The 23,643-nt window shown below is 45.3% G+C and overlaps 2 protein-coding genes across 3 annotated transcripts; one reads left to right on the plus strand and one right to left on the minus strand.

Annotated features, from left to right (window-relative positions):
* The first annotated feature begins 13,303 nt into the window (after window positions 1-13,303).
* LOC123189009 (uncharacterized) lies at window positions 13,304-17,127 on the plus strand. The gene is made up of 4 exons (XM_044601326.1): window positions 13,304-13,528; window positions 13,657-13,770; window positions 14,783-14,887; window positions 16,540-17,127. The coding sequence occupies exons 1-4, from the start codon at window positions 13,417-13,419 to the stop codon at window positions 16,797-16,799; spliced, it is 591 nt and encodes a 196-aa protein (XP_044457261.1). The 5' UTR covers window positions 13,304-13,416; the 3' UTR covers window positions 16,800-17,127.
* Window positions 17,128-17,729: 602 nt separating this feature from the next.
* On the minus strand, window positions 17,730-20,070 carry LOC123185413 (protein LURP-one-related 7). Of its 2 annotated transcripts, XM_044597295.1 has the most exons (4): window positions 19,722-20,070; window positions 18,938-19,150; window positions 18,676-18,806; window positions 17,730-18,155 (listed from the first exon to the last, which is right to left on the minus strand). In XM_044597295.1, exons 1-3 carry the CDS (start codon window positions 19,962-19,964, stop codon window positions 18,681-18,683), a joined length of 582 nt encoding a protein of 193 aa, XP_044453230.1. In that variant the 5' UTR covers window positions 19,965-20,070; the 3' UTR covers window positions 17,730-18,155; window positions 18,676-18,680. The 2 variants fall into 2 exon arrangements, with proteins under 2 accessions (XP_044453230.1, XP_044453229.1); XM_044597294.1 differs by lacking the exon at window positions 17,730-18,155 and having other exon boundaries at window positions 18,482-18,806.
* Between the last annotated feature and the right edge of the window lie 3,573 nt (window positions 20,071-23,643).

A 23,643-nucleotide genomic window follows, 5' to 3' on the forward strand; every position in this document is an offset into this window, starting at 1 on the left:
CGTATCAGAGTTGCGCTGATCACGATGGTGCACGACTATCTCGGTTACGTATATGTCACAGGCCAGGTGTGCCATGGATATTGCGGATGCACGCGGTGCATGGATGATACGACATCTTAGTAGCTAACGCCAAGGAAAGATGGCGGGTCTGGGAAAATCGTGTACATGGGGCATCGAAGATGGCTCGATCAGGACGACCCGTGGAGAAACCATGGAGATTTATTCAATGGCCACGCTGAGCATCGAGGGCCTCCACGTAAGTGGAGCGACGCCGAAATCGATGAGCTATTGAAAAACTAGGAACAGTGCCCCGTGCCGGGGAAGACGATGAAAAAGGCGCCAGAGCCGCTGCTGAAGGTATGGAAGACGAGGTCTGTGTTCTAGGACTTGGAGTACTCGCACAAACTCGACACACCTCATTGCCATGATCAAATGCATATCTGTAAGAATGTCCTTGAGAGCTTGCTCGCGGCACTAATGAACATGCTGAATAAGACCAAGGATGGGCCAAAGGCAAGAAAAGACTTGCAAGATTTGAATATCAGGGAAGATCTGCACATGCCGCCCCATAAAAAGTCAGAAGAGACAGAGACAGAGACAGAGGCGCGGGAGAAGAAGGGAAAGGAAGTAAAGGAAGAGGATTATTGCCCCCTTCTTGCTTCACCTTAAGTCAGGCTGAGATTGATCAATTCTTTAAGTGCCTTACCGGAGTCAAAGTTAGTTCCGGTTATTGTGGCAAGATAAGCAGCTATCTAGACACGAATAAGAAAAGGTTCAGCGGGATGAAGTCCCATGACTGTCATGTGATGATGGCACAGATACTACCTGTTGCCCTTAGAGGGATAATGGACAAGCACATCCGTGACACGCTTATTGGTCTCTGCAACTTTTTCGACGTCATCTCTCGAAAGTCGATCAGTGTGAAGCAACTCCGAAGGCTATAGGAAGAGATCGCTGTGATACTGAATGAGCTTAAGATGTACTTCCTGCCCGCGTTCTTTGACATCATGGTGCATCTGTGTGTCCATATTGTGGATGATATAATAGACCTGGGGCCGTCATTCCTGCACAACATGATGCCGTTTGAGAGGATGAAGGGGATCATCAAAGGATTCGTTCGTAACATGTCCCGTCCGGATGGAAGCATCGTCCAGGGCTATCTGACACAAGAGTGCATCTCTTTCTACGAGAATTTTCTATATGGCGCAAACCAGCCGCCTAGTGTTGGTGTTGGTTTGCCCGTTAACAAGCACGATGGGAGGCTCGAAGGAGAAGGTCACTCCAATGGTCGCAGGGAACTACGCGTGGCATACTCAGATCGATGCAACGACTTTGACAGAGTAAACTTGGTAGTGCTACAACACCTAGACGAGGTAGATCCTTTCGTGACACTTCACAAAGAAATTATCGCAAAGAAGCATCATGGTCGGGGGTATGCAGGACGGCCACCGAAGTTACTAGAGAGCACAACTCCACTTTCCTACATTGGTTTAAAGAGCATATTATTGCTAATCCCCCGGAAGAGGGCTCTAAGGATGGATTGCTCATATACGCCTTAGCACATGGCCTCTAGCCCAACCTTAACACATATCAGGCATATGATATCAACGGATATACGTTTTGCACGGAGGCCAAAGATATGGACAGTGATGATCAGAATTCAGGGGTGACGATGGAATGCATGACCGGCAGTGACAACGGCGCAACTGAGAGATTTTATGAAAGGGTTGAGGAGATATGGGAGCTTGACTACTCTGGAATGCACCACGCGACAATGTTCCATGTCAGATGGGCTAAGAATGTCGAAAGAGAAAACCGGTATTTCACTACCATGACTATACCCGACGCCAAGAGCTCTATCGTGAAGACTATCGCAAAAAACGAGCCATGGGTACACGCTAAGCACATGACACAATGCTTATTCATAACCGACCCGTGCAATCCCAGCCGTGTTGTCGTGAGGAGAGGCAAAAGGAACATCATTGGAATGGATGGAGTCGCCAACGACGAAGACTACGACCAGTACGGCAACCCAATGAGGGAAGATGACGATGACGATGAAGTATACGTCAAAATAAGAATCAATACTACATTACCTAAGAAAGATCGTACTCCATGGAAAAGGAAAAGTCACAATGAGGGGATCAATTATTCTTCAACGAACAAGAAGGGAAAGAAGCTCACTCAAAAATGAAAACGTCGACGCTGAGGAACCGTATGTTATCGATCAAATGATGTAATATATATGTTTCTATTTTGTGTACACACCTAGCCATTATGCATGGGTCCAATGATGTAATATATATGTTCCTATTTTGTGTACATACTTAACCGTCAAATGACGCAATATATCTCGCCTTAGTTATATACATTGTATCACCTTCCCTTCGTTCACTACTCTCGGAAAAAAGGAAAAGAAAAGTGAGAGAAAATAAAGGAAAATAAAATAGAAGAAACAAACAGGAAAACTGCTATAGGTACTGGTTATAGCAGTAGCACTTTTATGAAAAAGAGCTACAGCTAGTCAAGATAGCAGTAGTGTTTTCCGTATAAAACCGCTATAGCTACCTATAATAGCAGTAGCATTGTCCGAATAAAAGCGCTATATAGCTAACTTAGCTATAGTGCGTTTGCTCTAAATGCGCGACTGCTACGTCCACTTAACCCCCAAAATCCTCACTCTCTCTGCTTCATCCCGCCTCTTTTCCCCCCAAATCCACACTCTCTCTTCCCCCGTCGCGCCGCCAGAGCCCTGCCCTTGCCGCGCCCCTGTGCTCGCCCCCGACCCCGGCACTCGCCCCCGACCCTAACCCCGACCCTAACCCCGACCCCGACCCCGACCCTAGATCCGACCCCGGCGATCGCCCCTGTCCCGGCACTCGCCTTCGACCCTGGCCCCGACCTCGATGCGCCATGCCTCCCTCCTCTGCTTCCTCTCCTCCCAACCTCGGCCGTCGTCGGGCCTGCCTCCTCGCCCATGCACCCTCTGTAAGCCCCCACCGCTCCTCCTCTCTCTGCTAGCTAGGGTTCTTCGGTTAATTTACTTAGGTTTTAGTTAGGGCAGTAGGTTAATTAGGTTATCTATTTAGTTATGAATTTAGCTAGGTTTTTATGAATCATAGGTTTCAAAATAGGACATAAATTTAGGGTTAAGCAATTGTAGTTAAAAGAAAAGGCAGAATTGATTATATAGGTTTCTTGCGTTTTTTAGTTTAAGTAATTGTTGCTATTTAAATTTTTATAGTGCTAGTTAGTTAATTAGAATTAGTATTAAAAACAGAATTAGTTTAAGCAATTGTCCAAATCAACATCCCTTGTTAAAGCAAATTTAGGTAGGCTGAATTTACTTTCAAATATTTTGAAGAAAAATGACTTCTTGCATTTTTCTTCAAGTTCTATATTTTTCTTCCTTTTATATGCAAATTTGAAGTGGACATGTGATATGTGGACATGTGATGTTTTGGACATGTCATATTTGGAATTTGGACATGTCATTTGGAAATGTGATGTTTTGGACATGTCATATCTGGAAAATGATGAGTATGTGCAGGGTAAATGATCCAAGTGGCCTATGTTACGCTGGAATGTTGATTCATTTCCATTCTGGTGAACTTCAGGCGCTTGATATGTCCATTTTCTAGCAAAGGTCATGCCGAAATTTTCCGTGAAGTTTGGCATGACTTGTGCTAGCAGATAGTAGGCATATCGAGTGCCGGGAGTTGCTGGGAAACGACATTCCGGCAAACATAGATCTTTTTATGTCATTTCTCATTTTTTTTCATAGTTTTAGAATTAAACAAGGAGACTTTATCATAGGAAACATATTGAACAACAAAGAAACCGAGCCTTCTGACCAAGATGCAGACGAGATGGATTATGAGGGTGAACAAGAGTACCTCGACTTTTTGTCTGCTAAGCACAGTCAAGGTTTGCAGGTCGTCCTCGATGATGGAACTGACGCCAACATCGACACCGACGACGGCGCCGAGACCAGCGGGGAAGGTACCGGCGTCGATGTCGCTGCCGAAAAGAAGAAGCAGAGGATACGAAAACCTAACAAACTAGGCATTGGACAACTAGTGATCACAAAGATGGCACCTGGCAAGTTTGAGCCATTAGAGCCAGAAGAACCTCGCAAGTGCTATGGGAACCAAGTAGGATGCATCCTACGGGAATGCGCAAGAATCAACGATGATGACTTAAGGAGTAAAGAACATTTGAGGCAGTTGCTCCTGACGAAGTTGCACAAGAGATTCAAGTTCCCCGACTGGGATGATAACATAGAACAACCATGGGATGATCCGAAGATGAAAAAGATTAACAATCACGCCATGGGCATGTTTAGCAATGATTTGGCCTCCTGTAAAGGGAGGGTGAAATGAGCTTTTGAGGCTGAGGAACCCCTGTCCAAGATTCTGGAGGAAAACCTGACACTTACGGAAGAGGAGTTCGAAAAGTTCAAGGACCCTTGCGCTACCGAGGCAGCCCTGGCTAAGGCTGCGAAATTCAAGAGCCTTCAGCAAAGGAACATGGGGAAGCATCGCCTCGGAAGCCGTGGCTACCTCGGTAAAAGACCTATATGGGATAAGCAGGACGCAGAATGTGAAGTCGCGGGTCTCCCAGACCCCTTCATGAAGTTCACCAACCCCTTGGAGCGTGACTTCGTCAGGGCCCGCTACAAGTGGGACAAGGAAAAGAAGGTTTACATGGACCAGATCACGAGGAGATTGATTAGACTACTGGTAATTATTCTTTTACCACCTTACATTTATCTCCAGATCAAGTCAACTACACATTCGTAAATGGTTCATGTTCCTTCTACAGGAGAAGCAACACCAGCTTGCAGCCGAAATCCCTACTTCTCCGATGAGGCCCAAGTGGGACACCCCTCTCAACCGGGCCTTGAAAGAACTTAAGGGACTCCCTTTGGGCCAGCGGCCGCAATATGGACGTGTGCACGGCACCGGAGACGGCGCCACGTCGAAGGTGTTTTACAACGAGGGCCCGGAGGCCTAGAAGAAGAAAAAGAAGTCTAGTCAGGCGGACATCTACGAGAAGGTGAAGCTTGCGTTCGAGAAAAAAGCAGCCGAGGACGCGAAAAAATAGTCGAGGAGAAAAATGAGTTGCTACAATAGGCAATCAATGCAGCTATAACTGCCTGCAGAAATGATTTCACTACTAACTTGGTCCCGGCTATCATCAACTGGACGAAGGAAAATCCAGACAAGACGGTACATGATTTCCCGTTGCCTAGTTTCGTCACGAGCAACTCCGTGAGCAACAACACCATCGCACCATCACTTGCTCACGCAACCGGGCCTCCTCTTGCACCCGCACCCGCTCATAGCAGCCCGTCCTCAATCTCTGGCGCACTAGGCGGGCCTTCATCTTTGGTTGAGCTCGACGCCCTCATGGTAATTACATGTCGCACGAACATATATATCTAGAATATTCCATTTCCATTGCCTTTTGGATGTTTTACGCCGCAGACATGTGTTTGTCGGCCGACGAAACCCCGCGCACCATAATCTACTTCATCAAAGGCCAGAAGGTGGATGTGGGAAAGGGGGTGATAACGAAGCCCTTGGATCTCATGTTCCACAACCAGCCAATGCCCGCTGGGCACTTCAGGGTTACCTTGTCGAGTGTGACATCAGGGCACAAGGATTTGCCTCCTCCATTACACCTAGGGGGAGAGGACGACGAGACCCCACTACGGATTGGAAGCTGCAAGGGTTGGGTGCTGCTATGACCGAAGAATCTTCTTTGTCTGGAGCCGGCCGAGAGCACACCAATAACCACACATCAACAAGCATGTATGGAGACCACCACCACGCATGCGCAATTACCAGCTCCTGTAGCACTGGGTGAGAGTGGTGGACGATGTGATGAAGGGGGTGCAATAGTACTGGCTTATGTAATCGGTCCCGTAGAACAGAGAATGGATGATGAGACGGAGGAGACGGAGGACCCAATGGGTTTCCTCAATACAAACGCCTATGACGGCGACTTAGATATGATGAGTCAACCATATGATGAATCGGGCTATCAGCATGCTAATGATGATAGGGATGATCTACCCGGGCAGGAACGTCGTACCAGGGATTGCAAGAAGTCCCTCTTCATGAAATCCTCACAGGACACGCCTGAAGATGCCGCCTCAACACAGGCTCAACTAGCCGGGGGTCATACAGTGCTTAGCCCGGCAACACTAGGGCAGGGATTAAGGAATGGTCTGGAAGGTGTGCCCAAGAAAAAGGAGAGGAAGAGACGGGGGAAGACAACTGATGTCGCTTGAAACTACGTCGGTATTTCCCCAAAGAGGAATGGATGATGCAGCACAACGGCGGTAGGTATTTCCCTCAGATATGAAACCAAGGTTATCGAACTAGTAGGAGAACCAAGAAACACAATGTAAAAAACCCCTGCACATAGATAACAAATCCTCGCAACCCGACGTGTTAAAGGGGTTGTCAATCCCTTACGGGTCACAGTGCCAAAAATTAGTGTGTGACGGGAAAAAGGTTGTAATAGATTGGATAAATAGATCGCAAATAAAATAAAGTGCAGAAAAGTATCTTTGTACTTTTGGATTAATAGATCTGAAAATAAATGCAAATAAAAGTAGATCGCAAAGGCAAATAATATGAGAAAGAGACACGGGCGTAGGTTTTACTAGTGGCTTCTCTCGAGAAAAATAGCATAGCGGTGGGTGAACAAATTACTGTTGGGCAATTGATAGAACTTGAAATACTCATGACGATATCCAGGCAATGATCATTATATAGGCATCACGTCCAAGATTAGTAGACCGACTCCTGCCTGCATCTACTACTATTACTCCACACATCGACCACTATCCAGCATGCATCTAGTGTATTAAGTTCATGGAGAAACGGAGTAATGCAATAAGAATGATGACATGATGTAGACAAGATCTATCTATATAGAGATAGACCCCATCGTTTTATCCTTAGTAGCAACGATACATACGTGTCGTTTCCCTTTCTATCACTGGGATCAAGCACCGTAAGATCGAACCCACTACAAAGCACCTCTTCCCATTGCAAGATAAATAGATCAAGTTGGCCAAACAAAACCCAAATATCAGAGAAGAAATACGAGGCTATAAGAGATCATGCATAAAAGAGATCAAAGAAACTCAAATACTTTCATGGATATAAAAACATAGATCTGATCATAAACTCAAAGTTCATCGATCGCAAAAACACACCGCAAAAAGAGTTACATCATATGGATCACCAAGAGACCATTGTATTGAGAATCAAGAGAGAGAGAGAGAGGAAGCCATCTAGCTACTAACTACAGACCCGAAGGTCTACAAAGAACTACTCATGCATCATCGGAGAGGCACCAATGGAGGTGGTGAACCCCATCCCAGATGGTGTCTAGATTGGATCTGGTGGTTCTAGACTCTGCGGTGGCTCGATCAATATTTCATCGACTCCCCTAGGGTTTTTGGAATATTGGGGTATTTATAGAGCAAAGAGGCGGTCCGGGGGCACCCGAGGTGGGCACAACCCACCAGGGCATGCCTGGGCCTCCTGGTGGGTTGTGCCTCCCTCGGGGCACCCCCCCAGGCACAGCCAGGGCCTGTTGTGTTCCTTTTGGCCCATAAAAATTCTCCGTAAAGTTTCATGGCATTTGGACTCCGTTTGATATTGATTTTCTGCAATGTAAAAAACATGGAAAAAATAGCAAATGGCACTTGGCACTATGTCAATAGGTTAGTACCAAAAAATAATATAAAATGACTATAAATGATTATTAAACATCCAAGATTGATAATATAACAACATGGAACAATAAAAAATTATAGATATGTTGGAGACGTATCAATAGCTGCCTCCAAACAAGCTAGAGCACATAGCAAACCAAACGATGGATTTTGAAGAGTGTGTACCCGTGAAAGGTGCGGCCATGTTCCATGTCACGGGCGAGCCGATGCTATCGCCAAAACTGCTGGAGGCACTATCAAGGGATCTCAGGAGAATGCATGACCATGTGCTGTCGACTGAGAAAAGCCTACTAGCCTCGAAGGATCCAGGATATCCGACATACGCGGCTCGTGTGCCCGAGGGGAAGTGTCGTGTCGACACATGGCCCGCGGAGGTGTTCTTCCTGCGGTTTGACCATATCTTCGAGATGTTTCTGACAAGGCGGCTCGATTTTACAATCATCCGCCTTTTTGCGCTACATATGAGCTCTAACATGAAGAGAGAAGAAGTCTCGCAAATCTGTGTGGTGGATCCGTACTACGTGCATGAGTCTTTCTTGAGTCCTGGCGACTTTGAGTGTGAAACTGCTAGGGAGTACCTCCAAAACTTCATGGTATAGAATAAGGACCAGGAAATTGTCCTCCTGCCTTATCATCCAAAGTAAGTCAGTTCCGGACAAGCCTTTCGTACATTTCAATCATTCCTTCTCGCTCATATGGAGAATAATTTGAGGTGTATTTTTCCCTGCAGTAACGGGCGCGCTGTCCTTATCGTTCTTACCCGCGAGTCTCCCACGCTGTGTATTTCGACCCTACCACAGACTATGAGAAGAAGGACTACACCCACATAATGAATATTCTAGATGATGCTCTCCAAGGCTTCAACATTAGGGGTGGCCACCTGCAGATCAGGAAACAAAGGAACAAGAAGTTGGGTTTCTCGCATAAAACTAACTTCTGCTGCATCCATGTCCCAAAACCAAGCAAGAAAGATGGATTCTACCTCCTCCATCTCATGATTGAGTTCAGCACGGATCACCAAAAGCTTCGCATGACAACCAAAAACGATGATCATATCTGCAAGTGGGTAGAATCTCATGGAGAAGTGGATTATAAACTTAGAGATGACATCTTTCGCATCCAAAGGGACATTGCGACGATCATCATGAAAGAAGTCGTCGATGAGAAGGGGATGTTCCACCACGGCCCTATATCGCCAGCTGACGTCCAAACTCGCATAGGCATCCAACTCATGACCTCACATCGTTCAAGAAGCTAGGGTCCATCCTTGATGATATGGAAGGATGGAACTTCTAGTGATTTACGATGCCGATGATGATGATATGTGTCGGTTGAACTTGTATACTTTCTGTAGCGATGAAACTTTGTGATGTCCATGGTCCCTGCCGAACTTGCGTAACGCTACTTTGTTAGTTTGGGTACGATGACATGCGTACCTCTAGTTAATTAGTTTGCGTACTATATGTTGCATCTAGTTGCTAACCCTTTCTTTTTCGTGTTTCTCTAGTATATTTTGTTGCATATGATCGTACATTCTCTTGATGAAGGTGCATCTCTAACAAGTACCTAGATTATTGATGGCGAAGAAGCAGTGCTATGTCATGTACGAAAAGAAGGTTCCAGGAGTGTATGATGAGTGGCCTGAGTGTTAGGCGCAAGTGGATGGGTTCTCGGGTGCCAGCCATAAATGCCTCAAAAGCAGACAAGAAGCCGAAGCTAGTTACTTGAGGTTCACGCTAGCGCGAGAGGGGACTCGTAACCGCCGCCTCATGTACTGCATAGTTCCGCTCTCACTCATAGTGATAGCTCTTCTCGCGTACATCATTGTTTAGATAAATGACGATGTAGTTGCAAGTATTCGAGACTTGTATCGCTATTTTCGAGATGATGATGAGAGACCACTTTGTGTTGGATGATGATGACATGATTTGATGAGACTATTTGTATGTATATGCTATGATTAAATTTGTGGTCTCGCAGCCATTTGTATGTGTATGATGATGACATTTGTATGTGCTAAAGATTCTTGTATAAAGCCTATTCAAATACAAAACAAATATGCAGAAAAAAATTCAAAAACTAATAAAATTAGCAATAGCGAGGGGAGTAAAGTTAGTAGCAGCGTGCCACTAGCAGTAGCGCGGCCTAATACAAAGCGCTAGAGCTATTAGCAGTAGCACGCTGTTCTACAGCTCGCTGCTACTATGCTTGTATAGCAGTAACACGGGCCAACACGTGCTGCTGCTACAGGTTAGCTGTAGCGTCGTATCAATAGCGCGGATGCCCGCGCTATTGCTATACCTAAAACCCGCGTTGCTGCTAGGCTTTTCCCTAGTAGTGCTCTGGCTAACATATTCGACTGTTCTGTTGGTCAAATGCCTTTTACGTACTTGGTCCTACCTCTTGGGACATCAAAACCATCTGTTCAGGACCTCATGCCCATCATTTGCAGTGCGGAACGTCGCCTTACCCCAACCATTGCAATGATGTCGTACGGGGGTAAACTCTCTTGGCTTAACGCTACGGTCATGTCCTTACTGATCTATGACATGTGCACTTTGAAAATCCCTCCCAAGATACTTGAAATGCTTGATAAAATCAGACGTCGATGCCTTTGGACAAAAAAGAATGAACAAGGAGACAAGTGTAACTCCCTGGCTGCCTGGGATATGGTATGCAAACCAAAGAAATGCGGAGGGTTGGGAGTGATCAACTTAAAAATTCAAAATGAAGCCCTCCTGATGATTTTTTTGCATAAATTCTATAACAAGAAGGACATTCCATGGGTCTGTTTGATCTGGGACGCTTATTATTCTGACAAAATACCACATGCCATAGATCCATTGGCCTCTTTCTGGTGGCGTGAAATTCTTAAACTCACGTCCAAATTTTTTGGGATTTCCAAAGTTCTGGTGGTAGATGGGACGATGATGCCTTTTTGGAAAGATCTCTGGCTGGACAACATAATACAAGACTCACACCCCCGGGCTTTCTCGTTTGCATTGCATGAAGACATCTTTGTCAAGCGTTTCTTGGAGAGCACGACATTGCATGAGAACTTTCATTTACCGCTCACACCCCAAGATCTCAACGAATTACGGGACCTTCAAACTCTCTCCTGGCAAACCAACCCGACCACCTCAATCTCTGATATCTGGTTATATACGTGGGGCAAAACTGAATTCAAAGCATCTGATTATTACAAGTTTTGCTTCAGAGAAGCTCGTGCCCATCCTACCTTCAACCCGCTCTGGCGATCTAAATGTACAATGAAGCTCAAGGTGTTCGGGTGGCTGCTCTTCCATGACCGTCTCAACACCCGCAATATGTTGAGGAGGCGCCATTATAACATTGGGCATGACTATGATTGCCTCCTTTGTGGATGCCATGTTGAAGAAACGGTTGATCATATGATATTCACATGCCTGTTCAGTCAAACCTGCTGGAGCAGGTTACAAATCACATGGCCCACATTCAGCTCGCGCCTAGATGTGATTCGCGAAGTTAGGGCTGCCTGGCACGACCACCTCTTCGTGGAAATTTTCATCACCTCAGCATGGAGCCTGTGGAAAGAAAGAAACAACAAACACTTCAGGGGGTGGCTCCATTGATATGCTCTTGGCTGGACAGATTCAAAAAAGACTTTGAGTTGCTTCAACATAGGGTTAAAGAGGCACATATTGCCTCACTGCTTAATTTTTGTAACTCTCTCTTGTAACATCTTACTCACCTCTTTAGTTTAGCACCCTCTCTCTAGTGGATGATCACCCCCCCCCCTCTGTACATACCACCCCACCATGTAAACCACCTTTTATATGGAACCTCTCCTACTGTCAATTTGTCAAAAAAACATCAAGCTTATTATCATGGAACAATTCAAATAATAACATCACCTCACTCTTGACAATCTCCCAACAATGTTGGAAGAATTCAATAGGAATGTTGTCTGGCCCTGGTGCTTTATTTGGTTTCATAGCGAAAAGTGCATTCTTTATTTCAGTTTCTGAGAAAGGTCTAGTAAGGATAAAATTATCGATATCTGACAATTTCTCATTTGTCCCCCACAAATGTTCACCCATTTTACAAATGTTCCCAACTGTAAGACCAAAAAGGTCCTTGTAGAAACCAGTAGCATGTTTCAATAGGTTTTTAGTTCCTTCTATCACCATATCTCCACAACTGAGAGAGAAAATAGTATTCCTCCTCCTTCTCCAATTTACTATTCTGTGACAATAATATGTATTTGTATCCCCTTTCAACAACCAACTTTCATGAGATTTTTGTAACCAAGCAACTTCCTCTTCAACTAAGAGATTGTGCAACTCCACCGAGATTTCAACTTTCCTACAATACAGCTCAGGCGACAAGACATCTGTTTCTTCTAGTTTTCTAAATGTTCCAATTCCTCTCTTAACAATCTCTTTTTTTTCTAGCGTGCCCAAACATGTTGGATCCCCAACCTTTGAAGAACTTTTTAAATCTCTTTAGTTTAATGTTCAAAATATCAATTGGATCATTGGAGTTAACCAGTTTCATCCAGACCTTAGCAATTAAGGGAAGGAAATCGGGATTTTTTAGCCAATTCAAGTGAAATCTAAATTCTCTCCTCCGCACAGGAGCAGGGATCAGATCCTCAGTATTCAAGATCAGGCGACAGTGATATGAAATCTCTTTCACCAATTTCCTAACAAAAGTCAAAGGGAATAGGCTCTCCCAAGAGTTGGACATAAGAACCCTGTCCAATTTCTCAAGGGTGGGGTTTTGTTGATTGTTTGACCAAGTATACATATCACCATTCATGTCTACTTCTCTTAGAGAAAAGGAATTAATGATAGAATTAAACATATGAGAAGAATGGCAAAGTCTAGTTTTCTTATTCTTCTCACCAACATGTCTAAGGATATTAAACTCTCCCCCCGCAATATACGGACAGGAAATGTTACTACACATGTCAAAAAACTCAGTTAAGAACTCTACTTTAAATTCCTCATGTGCAGATCCATACACTACAAGTATAGAATAGTTCATTTTTTCTTTTGTCCCATAACTCAAATTTCATAACACACCTTCCTACAATACAAGACCTGATATCGAAAGTGTCATGTTTAATACCGCATAAGATACCCCCGGATTTGCCAACAGAAGGGATCCATTTCCAACAAAATGATTTTTCCGGATCAATTTTCCTCAAGATCTTAGAGGAAAAGTCCTTCTTCATTGTTTCCTGAATACCAATAAAATCCAAGCAATATTCCCTAATCATGTTAGATAAGCAAGTTGCCATACCCCTTTTTCCCACCCCCTACAAACAAAAGAGGCTAATCATTTTTTCTTGCATTTTGGAGAGTGAGCTTTTTTGCTAGGTTTGCCAAGAAGATCTGACGGCCAGAAATCACCCAGATGTGAAATCGAACGGTTAAAAAGACTGATAGGGTGAGAGGGCTCGCTTTAGGCTCAGTTTAGATTTTTTTTTTTTTTTTGAGAAAAAGGCTCAGTTTAGATGCTCTGTAAAAGCCCAATACTGGCGATAGCGGAGAAGCGAGAGATCCCATCAACCGGATACACACCGAAAAGGTCACCCGATATTGGGCCCTCCGTGCACTCAGCCCGAGCTCTGTTCAGTCACCTCGACGCCAAGCCCGACCACAGCACCACGAATGTCTACTCCGGCCGGCGACGGTGAGGACCCCGGCGCAGGGACGCCGGAAGCAGCAGCGCCATTCTCTGCCGACTGGAAGGAGCGGATCTTGGTCCCCGTCGTGGCCGCCGGTGAGCCGCCCTCACCTGTCCCTCGTTTTCACTTCCGCCTCCGTTGGAGTGAGGAACTGTCGTGGATTTCGTTCACTTTCGGGAGATATCTCTGATCTGTTGAGTTCGTTGACCTGGTTGCTTGGCAGGTGTTGTCGGAGCTGGGTTCGGGCTGGTGTCGCGGCACAGTGCGCGCCTTGGCCCGATCCGCGCTGCCGCTACCTATGCGGCTAACCTCTCCATCGTGGCCGGATGCTACGGAGGTGAGGCCCCTAACACAGAGGCATCAGATTTGTTGCCTTGATTGCAACTTCGAGATGAACTGAATCAACTTTTGATGTTTCTGCGTGGAACATTTAGTGTAGATGGTATCATGATGCGGCGGTGGAATGCTTTTCCTGTTTCTAGTGCACCATTCGAGATACTGGATATGCATCCTTTTACCATTGATTATGGTTTCTAGTCATTTATGGTGGGAAATTTGAATATGGTGCCTGCCCTGTCCCTGCCCATGCTATGAACGGTTTGCAAAATGTTGTGCCCTAACCATAGTAAAAACTCAAATTTACCCAAGGCCTTCTTTTAAAGTAGTATTTGATTATCTTAGTCTGTTGTTCACTTCATTATCATCGCGTAAAATTGCTCGTAATGTAAATCACTCTATTGAAGCAACCTTTTTTCGTTCTTGGATATTTTGATCACAAGATCTAAGGTCTTTGCTCATGAGTAATCACATAGACAACGTGGCAGGCTGGCAGCTATAATCTTGCAGCACATTGCTCACAGCAGGATATGTTTATTACTGCCAGCACTTGACTAGTGAAAGAATGTGCCCAGGGATTTACTGCTTAATATCGTTGGGAATTGTGTAAGTGGCTGTTTATATGTTGAAGTAGGATGTAGCCACGGCCCTATATGTGTTCTGGGAATAGTGTAGTTTTTGCGGGTTCAGCTTCTATTGGTTGGCATGATGAATGCACTTACTTTTAAGTCATCGAATATGGTTTATGTCTTGATCTTTAGTTGGCTATATACAAGTTTCACCTGCTGGCTCAAGTCTTGCTTTAAGGATGCAAGTTAAATATATAGCTACAAGCTAATTTAAACAGCAAAGTGGCCCATACTAGTGCCAGTTCCCATGGTATTGCACGCTTGCACAGTTCCGTGACTTCTTTTTCTCTACTTTGAAATGTTAGTTTGCTCATGTGAATTAATCAAGGTAACAAATAGCATGTTGGAGTAAACTTGCAAAGCACATACTCTTTTGATACTTAGGTGCACGTGAACTTGCAAGAGATGCTCGAGCTACAACACCTGATGACCTCATGAATTCTGTTGTTGGTGGGCTAGCAAGTGGAGCTGTTCTTGGCCGAATACAAGGTTGGTCATTATATTGCACAATCATATATTGACTTATGTTTCTTTTCATACTTAACGTCTTTCAGTGACTCACGTTTGCAGTTTTCCTCAAGTCAAATTTGTCTATAGTGTTCAATTCCTCATTGTTCTTATGGATTTAATCACCACAGTGCACCAAGCAAACTTATATATCTGAAAGAATTAAGTTTATGATATCACTCATACTACCAGTATCAGATCAAGATACATATTAAATTGCATTACGGACTGAAGGTCAGGGAAAACGTGCGATTGTGGTCAGTCATGTGCGTTCTGGTAGAGCTTGTCCAAGTGCTTAGAAGCTAAGTGCTGTGCCAACTGGCTACATCATACATGATCAAAATATCTTTTTACCACATGACCTCCTCGTGTAATGGGACACTCTTATTTTCGCGCAAGTACACGTTTTTTTTTCAACTACATAAATGTATCCATGTACGAAACATCACAGGGTGAATTTAAACGGCACCTTGGGCTTATCTTGTTTTCTATAATCACATGCTGTGTGTGGCCAGGGGCGTAGTAGCAAGGCAACTATTGAGAAAGTTGTCTGTTTTCCCATATTTAGTGAGATGGCAGATTGCCTGTATTACTTTGCACATCGGAGGTCTCCACGGGATCTTCTGATCTGTTCAAATTAACCACTACCACAGCACCCCCCGCGGCCCCCAACACACACACACACACACACGGACACAAAAAGAATTCCAGTAAGATCATTTTTGACGCTACGATATTTTGGGCCGGGGAGTACCTTTTCTGATTGATTTGCAAGTCGGCCATTCTAACTCTATTGTACTTCAGGAACTTAAAGATATTTAACCTTGGTTTCCCATGGGTATTTGAGATCAGTTAGCATCTACTGCAAATTTCAATCGGTTTTGGTAATTCTCAGATGCTTGGAATGTTTGCTAATCCTGGTCATCTCAACTTAAACAATAGTAAACCTAAAATTGTAGTCCAAATATGTGCAGTATTTAGTAAAAAGTTACTTCAATTCTCAGTTTTAGTGAGGTTAATCCTCCATAGGATACTTCTTGGTATCTTAGATTTCCGTTTGTCTTTTCAGTTTCAAACAAGCTTAATCAATTTCTCGTATTTAAAATTTAAGTCAATTCTCTATATACGTGGGATGGGGACGAGGAAGATTGGATGTTGATCTAATGGATAAGAAATGTGACTGGGATATAACAAAAAATCAAGTAAGGTGTGACTAGACAATCTCAATTTCAATATATTCAGTTTGATACGATTGCAGAGAAACACTGTTGTATTTGACTCTGTAGCCCAAAAGTACTCTGCTCACTTTGGATTAATTGGGTCTTACCAAACTTAACATCATTGCCCAAAATTTGGATGTTGATCTAATGGATAAGAAATGTGACTGGGATATAACAAAAAATCAAGTAAGGTGTGACTAGACAATCTCAATTTCAATATATTCAGTTTGATACGATTGCAGAGACACACTGTTGTATTTGACTCTGTAGTCCAAAAGTACTCTGCTCACTGTTCTACTATGCTTTGTGAGCCTTGAATATTCAAACAAAGAAAGTTATATTTATGTCCTAAAGGCCTAAACACACCAACAATGCGTCACCATTTCTAATTTCCTCAACTGACCGGAACTGCAGGTGGTCACTTTGGGGCGGTGAAGTATGCAGTCACCCTAGCGGTTGCTGGTACTGCACTGGACTATGCCGCGATGAAGCTAAGCCCTCAATGGCGTGATTGGAAAGAGCATTTGTCCGTTGATACGAAAGACTGGTTTACTGTACCCGAATGGTCACCTATCCAAGTGCTCGATGAGGAGGCCTTGGCGAAGAAACGAGAGCGAGAGGAGTTGCTGTTTGCTCAGCGAGCACTTGGTAAAGTTAGCAAGGAGGAGCCTTAGCTGCCGTGCTTCAGAGAAGTGCATACTGATATATAGGTTCGACGATTTTGTCAAGGCGTTGTATGTCTCCAAGCCGTTGTGTCGGGAAGGTTGCCAGTTGCACCTATCTTGCCCTGAGCTTTATATTAACCTTTTGACATATATCTTTTTTTTTGTCCAAGACATATATCTTTATAATCTTGTTTTGTTCTACTTATTAGTATGTCTGTACAATACCAATGGCTCTTTGGGCATCCTAGGAAGAATAAATATGGGAGAATCCAATCCAAGATGGGACTTGGTGTGAGAGTTCCAATGAATTTCCATTCCCTGCAACTTATCTCTCTAATCATGTACTCTCTCCGTTTAAGTAATTCTTTTTCTGATTCAGATGTATATAGACATGTTTTAGTGTGTTTGTTCACTCATTTTAGTCTGTTATCCATATTAAAATATCCAAAACATCTTATATTTATGAATGAAGGGAGTATCATACCTTCGTTTCTAAATATAAGCCTCTTTAGAGATTTCAATAGGGATATATACAGATGTATATAGACATATTTTAGAGTGTAAATTCACTCATTTTGCTTCGTATGTAGTTTGTATTGAAATCTCTAAAAAGGCTTATATTTAGGAACGGAGGAGTGGTAGCAAAGTTTTGCATTTTGTTTCCTGGATGCATATGGACATGATTACAAATCATTTTTTCTTCCATGGCTGCATTTTATCTTCATTTTACCGAACTCTTAGACTACGTTCCAAGAATGCCCCTCTAAGATGTTTTGGAGATTTTTCTTTGAGAACTCCACCCTTCATAAATGAAACAGCCACAGTTTTGAGTGATACAAACACCCTCGGATGGATCAAGCAGCCACACATGGCATGCCAGCCAAGGTATACACGGAACTCTGTCGCCATGTGATGCCATGTTTTTGGTAATGCCCAGGCTGAACAAATGCAATTTAACATTTTCATTATTGCTCATGACATGATACAATTCATCTGGACACATGCCAGGCCAAGGCCAGTGTATTGTGAACTCCGAGAACCTCGCCAAGTGACGGCGCCCTAAGCATTCAAAGGTTCTGGTAATTCAAGCGCTGAAATGATTGCCCATACTTTCACTGATTCCATCTATTCAGTCAAGATAGCATTTGTTATAAAATTTATACATTTCATCATCGGCGATAAGTGGACACGACAAAACTTTGGTGCTCAACTTCTCTTATCCTGTTGCAGAATTTCATTGAACGCCTTACTCAAGTTCTCAGAAGTTTTCAGAGAGAATGTATCATTCTAATGGAACACTGTTTCTCGTGTGGGTGCTCAAGGGCTTAAGGCCTTTCTACTGAAGGCGTCTGCTTCATTAGGAACCTGCGCAGGAAATTTAATAGTTCATTCATTGTCTAATAAGAAAAGAAAATTCACTAGCTATTTTCTTCCTTTTGAGGGGAAAATTCACTAGCTCGGTACAAGGGCTGAGATTCTGGTATGATTTTCCATGCCCTCCATAACAACTAGAACAAACATCTGGTCGGTAATCCGGATTATAGCCACAATTATGCAACACATACTGCTGTCTTGATCAGAAGATAATGCTGGGTTTCATAGTACCATGTCCTATCCATCCCTTGATGCCAATGAATGCGAGAAAAGTATTTAGGGCATGAACATGTAAAACTTGGATGTACGTAGTAGTCTAGCCAAAAAAAAAATGAAACTGGACACCAACAAAATATTTACAACATATCAGTCTTTCCAGTAAGAAAACGACACGCATTTGGGTGCATGTTCGAGAATCCTTTTTTCGTCCAGTAAGTGCAATTGGTTAGTGAGAGAAGAATTAACTAAATCATCCTCTGAGCTTTCTGAAAGCAATGTTCGTATTCATCACCTATGTTATTTTTGAACAAGGAAGGTCATAACCATTGCCATGATCAGAATGTTATCGTTTCCTGGGTAAATCGTCACCCTAAACTTCCGCCTTGAATAGACGGCCTTATTGAGTTTGTACGGGAGATTTGTCTGCACAAATTAATAATTGACATTTTAGTGTCAGTCTAAAATGTGTTCAAAGTTATAACCATTGGACCAGTACACTAGACAACAGATAATGATCATCAGTGGATCACGCCCAACCAAAATTTCCATAGTACCTGAGCAACAATGGAGTTTCCCCTTATAATCGTGCATGCTCTTCGAGATGGATTTCCTACGAGTATGTAGCTTGGTTTTTGCTCCTCAGATGTGCTTCTCGGCGGGACAAAGACATGTACCTCCTTTCGATCTGAAGAAGCACACATTACCTTTGTTGAAAAAATTATGTCTTTCTGTTCCCAACTAATTCCTCTGAATGCCTGCCACGCACCCTGGAAAATAGTAGCCTCCCACTCAGTGACATAGTTTACATATGTATTATGCACAACAAGGGATAAATCACGAATTATTAAGGCGGGCATTACAAATGTAGCATCATCTTCAGGCTTCCGAGAGCCAAAAAACAAAAGCACGGAAATAAACTTACGTCAAGTATTGCACCTGACGTTGTGGCAGCTCGTACTATTACTCATTGTTTGTTCTGTCTTATCGGCCTAATTAAGCTTATCAGGTACCACCTCTGTTCCTAAATATAAGACATTTTGGCAGCTCAATGAACAGAGGAAGTATGATACTGAGTTACTGACACAAAGTGCTTGTATTCTGTCCTGAACTCTCCTGAAGTGTAACATTTTTGCAGCAATCCAACTAATACGAATCAAGTGAGGACAAACAAATTCGAGCAATCTACTCCTATTTCATAAGCAGTATACTTGAAGCTGAAACTTTTCTAAGCAACAGCGGAGTAGACCCGAATTAAGAAGCCAAGTTGACTTGATGATGGTGGAATCTCTCACTCAGAATTAAATTAACCAGAGCAGACGCCCAAGCTGGAATCATCACCTCGCTGGTCCTGGCAGTGACCAGAGTGCTCCCGGAGGCGTCGAGGAGCGCCCTCCCTCCGCACCTCCTGCCACAACCGTCCGCCGCCGTGACGCGAAAGGCGAGACCGCCAGACGCGTCGTGGACCGCCAGGTCGCCGCCGCCTCCGAGGAGCTTCTTGACGACCGTCAGATCGACCGGGACGACGGGCGCCGCCATGGGTACGGGCGGCGGGGCAGCGGCCGCGACGTTTGTCCTGTCCATGGCAAGGGGAGAGCAAGCGAGGCGTTGGTTTAGGAAAAGGTGATCGGTAGGGGGTAGGAAGGAAAGGCGAATGATTCAAGAGTGGGTGGAAGAAGCGAAGAAGAGGCGAAATGTTTGCAAGTTAGCGTTTGGGCTCTTCTATTTGGCGTGGCCGACCAGAACCATCTGACGTGGTCATTCGCGTCTGATTATTCTTTTCCTTAGCGGAATCAAATGTGCGTGATTAGGGCATCTTCAACACCGTCCATTAAACCTGTGAGCCAGGTAGTTTGGCGTCCGCCGAGGCCGGGATGGGTGAAAACAAATGTTGATGGTGCTCTCAACTGCGCTCTCATGATTGTACTGGCACATGAGCGGTGGCCAGGGATGCTAACGGACAGTTCTGCAAGGGAGTGTGTTCCAAGTATGTTGCAATGCTTGAACCATTCATCGTCGAGCTTGTTGAGTATATTGATTAGATTAGATGCATAGAATAGACTAAATAATATTCTAGCTAGTCTTGTACATCAAGTAAATCATGTACTCATATATATATGTGCTCATGAGACTCAAGCAATACAATAACAATATCATCAACCCACTCTCTCCCTTTTAACATGGTATCAGTTTAACCAATCCAAACCCTAGCCGCCGCCCGCCGCTTTCGCTCCGCGCCGCCCACGGGGCGGTCGGCCTCCATGACCGTCGCCGGAGGCCGCGCCGCCCGTACCTAGGGTTCGTCCGCCAATCGTGTTGGCCGGTTGTCCTACAGAGTCTTTTCCCTGATTGCTTAATCCGGGTTTTCTCTCTTTGCCGTCGACCCTCGCGCGCCTCCACTCCGACTTCAGCATCGACCACACTAGCATCTTCTCCGACACGACAGCCTTGCGTGCTAGGCGACGGCCTGAAACGGCCGTCGTCCACGCCTCCGTCCGCATGTCGGTATGCGCTGGCCGTCGTCGCCTTGATCCGATCGGGGATCCTACATCAAGTCAACCTCCATCCACTTCAAGCAGGATAGGGTTGGACGTACGTGCGTGGGTGCACCGGCTTTGCTCGCATGGCGTGCGTTGCGCTCGCCCGATCCGTGTTGTGTGCATGTTGGCTGATCGTTCGTATACATGTACGAATCAACTTCCTGTCCAACACGTGTGCTCGTGGCTTAGTTGCCTGCTCATGCGACGCGACCGCTGCAGAACCCGCCGTCTTCATCTTGGCGTCCAGTCACTCCATCTTCATTGCATGTTCGGCCTGATCAGCTGTATACATGCCTCCATCCGTGCCACGCGATAGATCTGGCCGTCGCTTGCGTGCGCCTTCACGGGTCCCGTGAAAATCATCTTTCAGTTTCGCACGTCCTTTTACCGATCGAGCAATGAGCTATCACTGTGTCATCACGTCAGGCCGTAGTGTCGCCGCCCCGTGGTATTTTTCCGGCTGCACCGACCGTGTCACCGCTCCATCACCTCTTCGGGCCGTAGTGCCGTGGCCCGTCGTCCACCGCCGTCCCAAGGTCGTCCGCTCTTAGTTGTCCTCGTGGCTGCACCGACCCTCGCGCTGCCGCTATGTCGTCCCATCGGGCCGTAGCGAGCGTGGCACGCGATCCACGCCGCTGTCCTGAGGCCGTCCTCGTGGTTGCACCGACCCGCGTTTCGCCGCCGCGCTGCCCCTTCGGGCTGTAGCGCCATGGCCCGTGGTCCCCGCAACCGTTCCGAGGTCTTCCGTCGTCGCCCTGACCCGCCCGCCACCGCTATGTCGCCCCTTCGGGTCGTAGTGCCGCGGCCCGCGGTCCACCGCCGTCCCCGCGCGTTGACCTCTCGCGGTATGCACCGCGCCATCTCCCTTGGCGCGGGAACGCCACCGTCTGCGCCGGTCTTCGTCACGCTGTCGGGTTCCTCGCCTACTTCGAGCATCACCGCCGCTCTCCTTCTCTAGCCGTTGCCGCCTCCTTACGCCGCCGCCGCCGCTGCTCTTCTTTCGCGGCTCCACGGCGACTACCTCGACACCGGCGACCCCTGACTCGACACCGACCACGGCGTTCTTCGCACGGCTACCTCGACCACGGCTACACCACCCTACGCTCTCGGCTACTTCGACAAACGGCACAAAGGGCTACCGCCTTGCTTGAACAACCTCGTCGGCTGCCACTCCAGCCACGACTCCGTGATGTATCGACTATTACGACTGTGTGTGTGGGGGGGGGGGGTCCGTCGGCTTGCCTTCGGATTCTTCTCCAGTCTCACCGTCTGTGTCGCTATCGTTGTGACTGCGGGGGGATGTTGAGTATATTGATTAGATTGGAAACATAGGATAGACTAGATAATATTCGGACTTGTCTTGTACTCCAAGTAGATCATGTACTCCTATACATATATATGCCCACAAGACTCAAGCAATACAATAACAATTTCATCAATCCTCTCTCTCCCTTCTAACAAAGCTGACCGCATCCCGGGATGCAATGGTGTTTGCATTGGCCAATGGATACACAAGGATAAGTACGGAAACTGATTGTCAGGACGTTGCCAATGCATGGGAACGTGGGGAGGATCGTTCTTCTGGCACTTATCTCCCAAACTTCCAGGACTTTGAGTTGAGATGGATAGGAAGGCAAGCCAATCGGGCTGCTCATCTGTGTGCCAAAGAAGCTCTAGTATTAGGGCTCGATTCTCCCTCTCAATGTAGTTTCTGTGTTTTGTTTTATGATCAGGCCTGAATGAATAAATGCCTATGAGGCGGTTCTCAAACAAAAAAAAATAGTCCATTAAATCGAACACAATAAAATTTTCGTCCAACGTGTCCATAGATAACGTATAGGGGGGGGGGGATGTATCCGGTGCACCCACACCTGTGATGCTACCAGTGCACCCGATGTCGTACAACATTTTAAAAATTCTAAAAAAGAATCTAGCACATTGACACAATATCTATGTATGTTGTTACAAAATTTCGTGTCAAAATTTGAAACATATCTTAAGATATGAAAATGATAAATTTGATATCGATGTGACAATGGGCCAAATCTAAGGCCCAACTTATGTTACGTACTGTTCAATATTAAATTTGTCAATTTTGTTTTTCAAGGTATGTTTCAAATTTTGACTTGAAATTTTGTGACAACGTACTTTGATGTTGTGCGAATGTGCTAAATTATTGTCCCAGTTTTTTGAACATTTAAAATGTGTAACGTGAGTTCGGTGCACCGGTAGCACCACAAGCACCGGTGCACCGGATATTCTCCCCGTATAGGGGAACGGTCATCCGACTCTATGCATCAAATATTTGCCCATATTTCAAGTGGATATTTAAATAAACATACAAAATGCATGAAAATGAACAAAATTTAAACAAGTTTCTTATATTAAATGCACAACAAACGCTATTCAACAGGGTTAACAATTTTTTTTAAAAGTAAGTAAATTATGCTATGTATCGGACGTTGATCCAATAGGCATGATCTCCGAGGTTGTCGGCACCTGCGTTGACGTCCCTGTTGCCGTTGTCGTCGTCGTCCTTCCAGAGGACAACTGCCCAGGGGTCGCGGTAGCCCTGATCGGTCGGCGCTGCGCGTTCGCGGCAAAGCCGCTCCTCCTCACGCAGATGATCGGCCGCGTCCGGCTCGCGGCGACGGTCAGGCGCAGACTCCGGCCCACACTTCCCGCCCCGTTGCCGGCAAGGGCAAGGGTGGCACGCTCGAACT

The sequence above is a fragment of the Triticum aestivum genome, chromosome 2A (assembly GCF_018294505.1).
Source record: "Triticum aestivum cultivar Chinese Spring chromosome 2A, IWGSC CS RefSeq v2.1, whole genome shotgun sequence".
In the NCBI taxonomy this organism is placed as follows: domain Eukaryota; kingdom Viridiplantae; phylum Streptophyta; class Magnoliopsida; order Poales; family Poaceae; genus Triticum; species Triticum aestivum.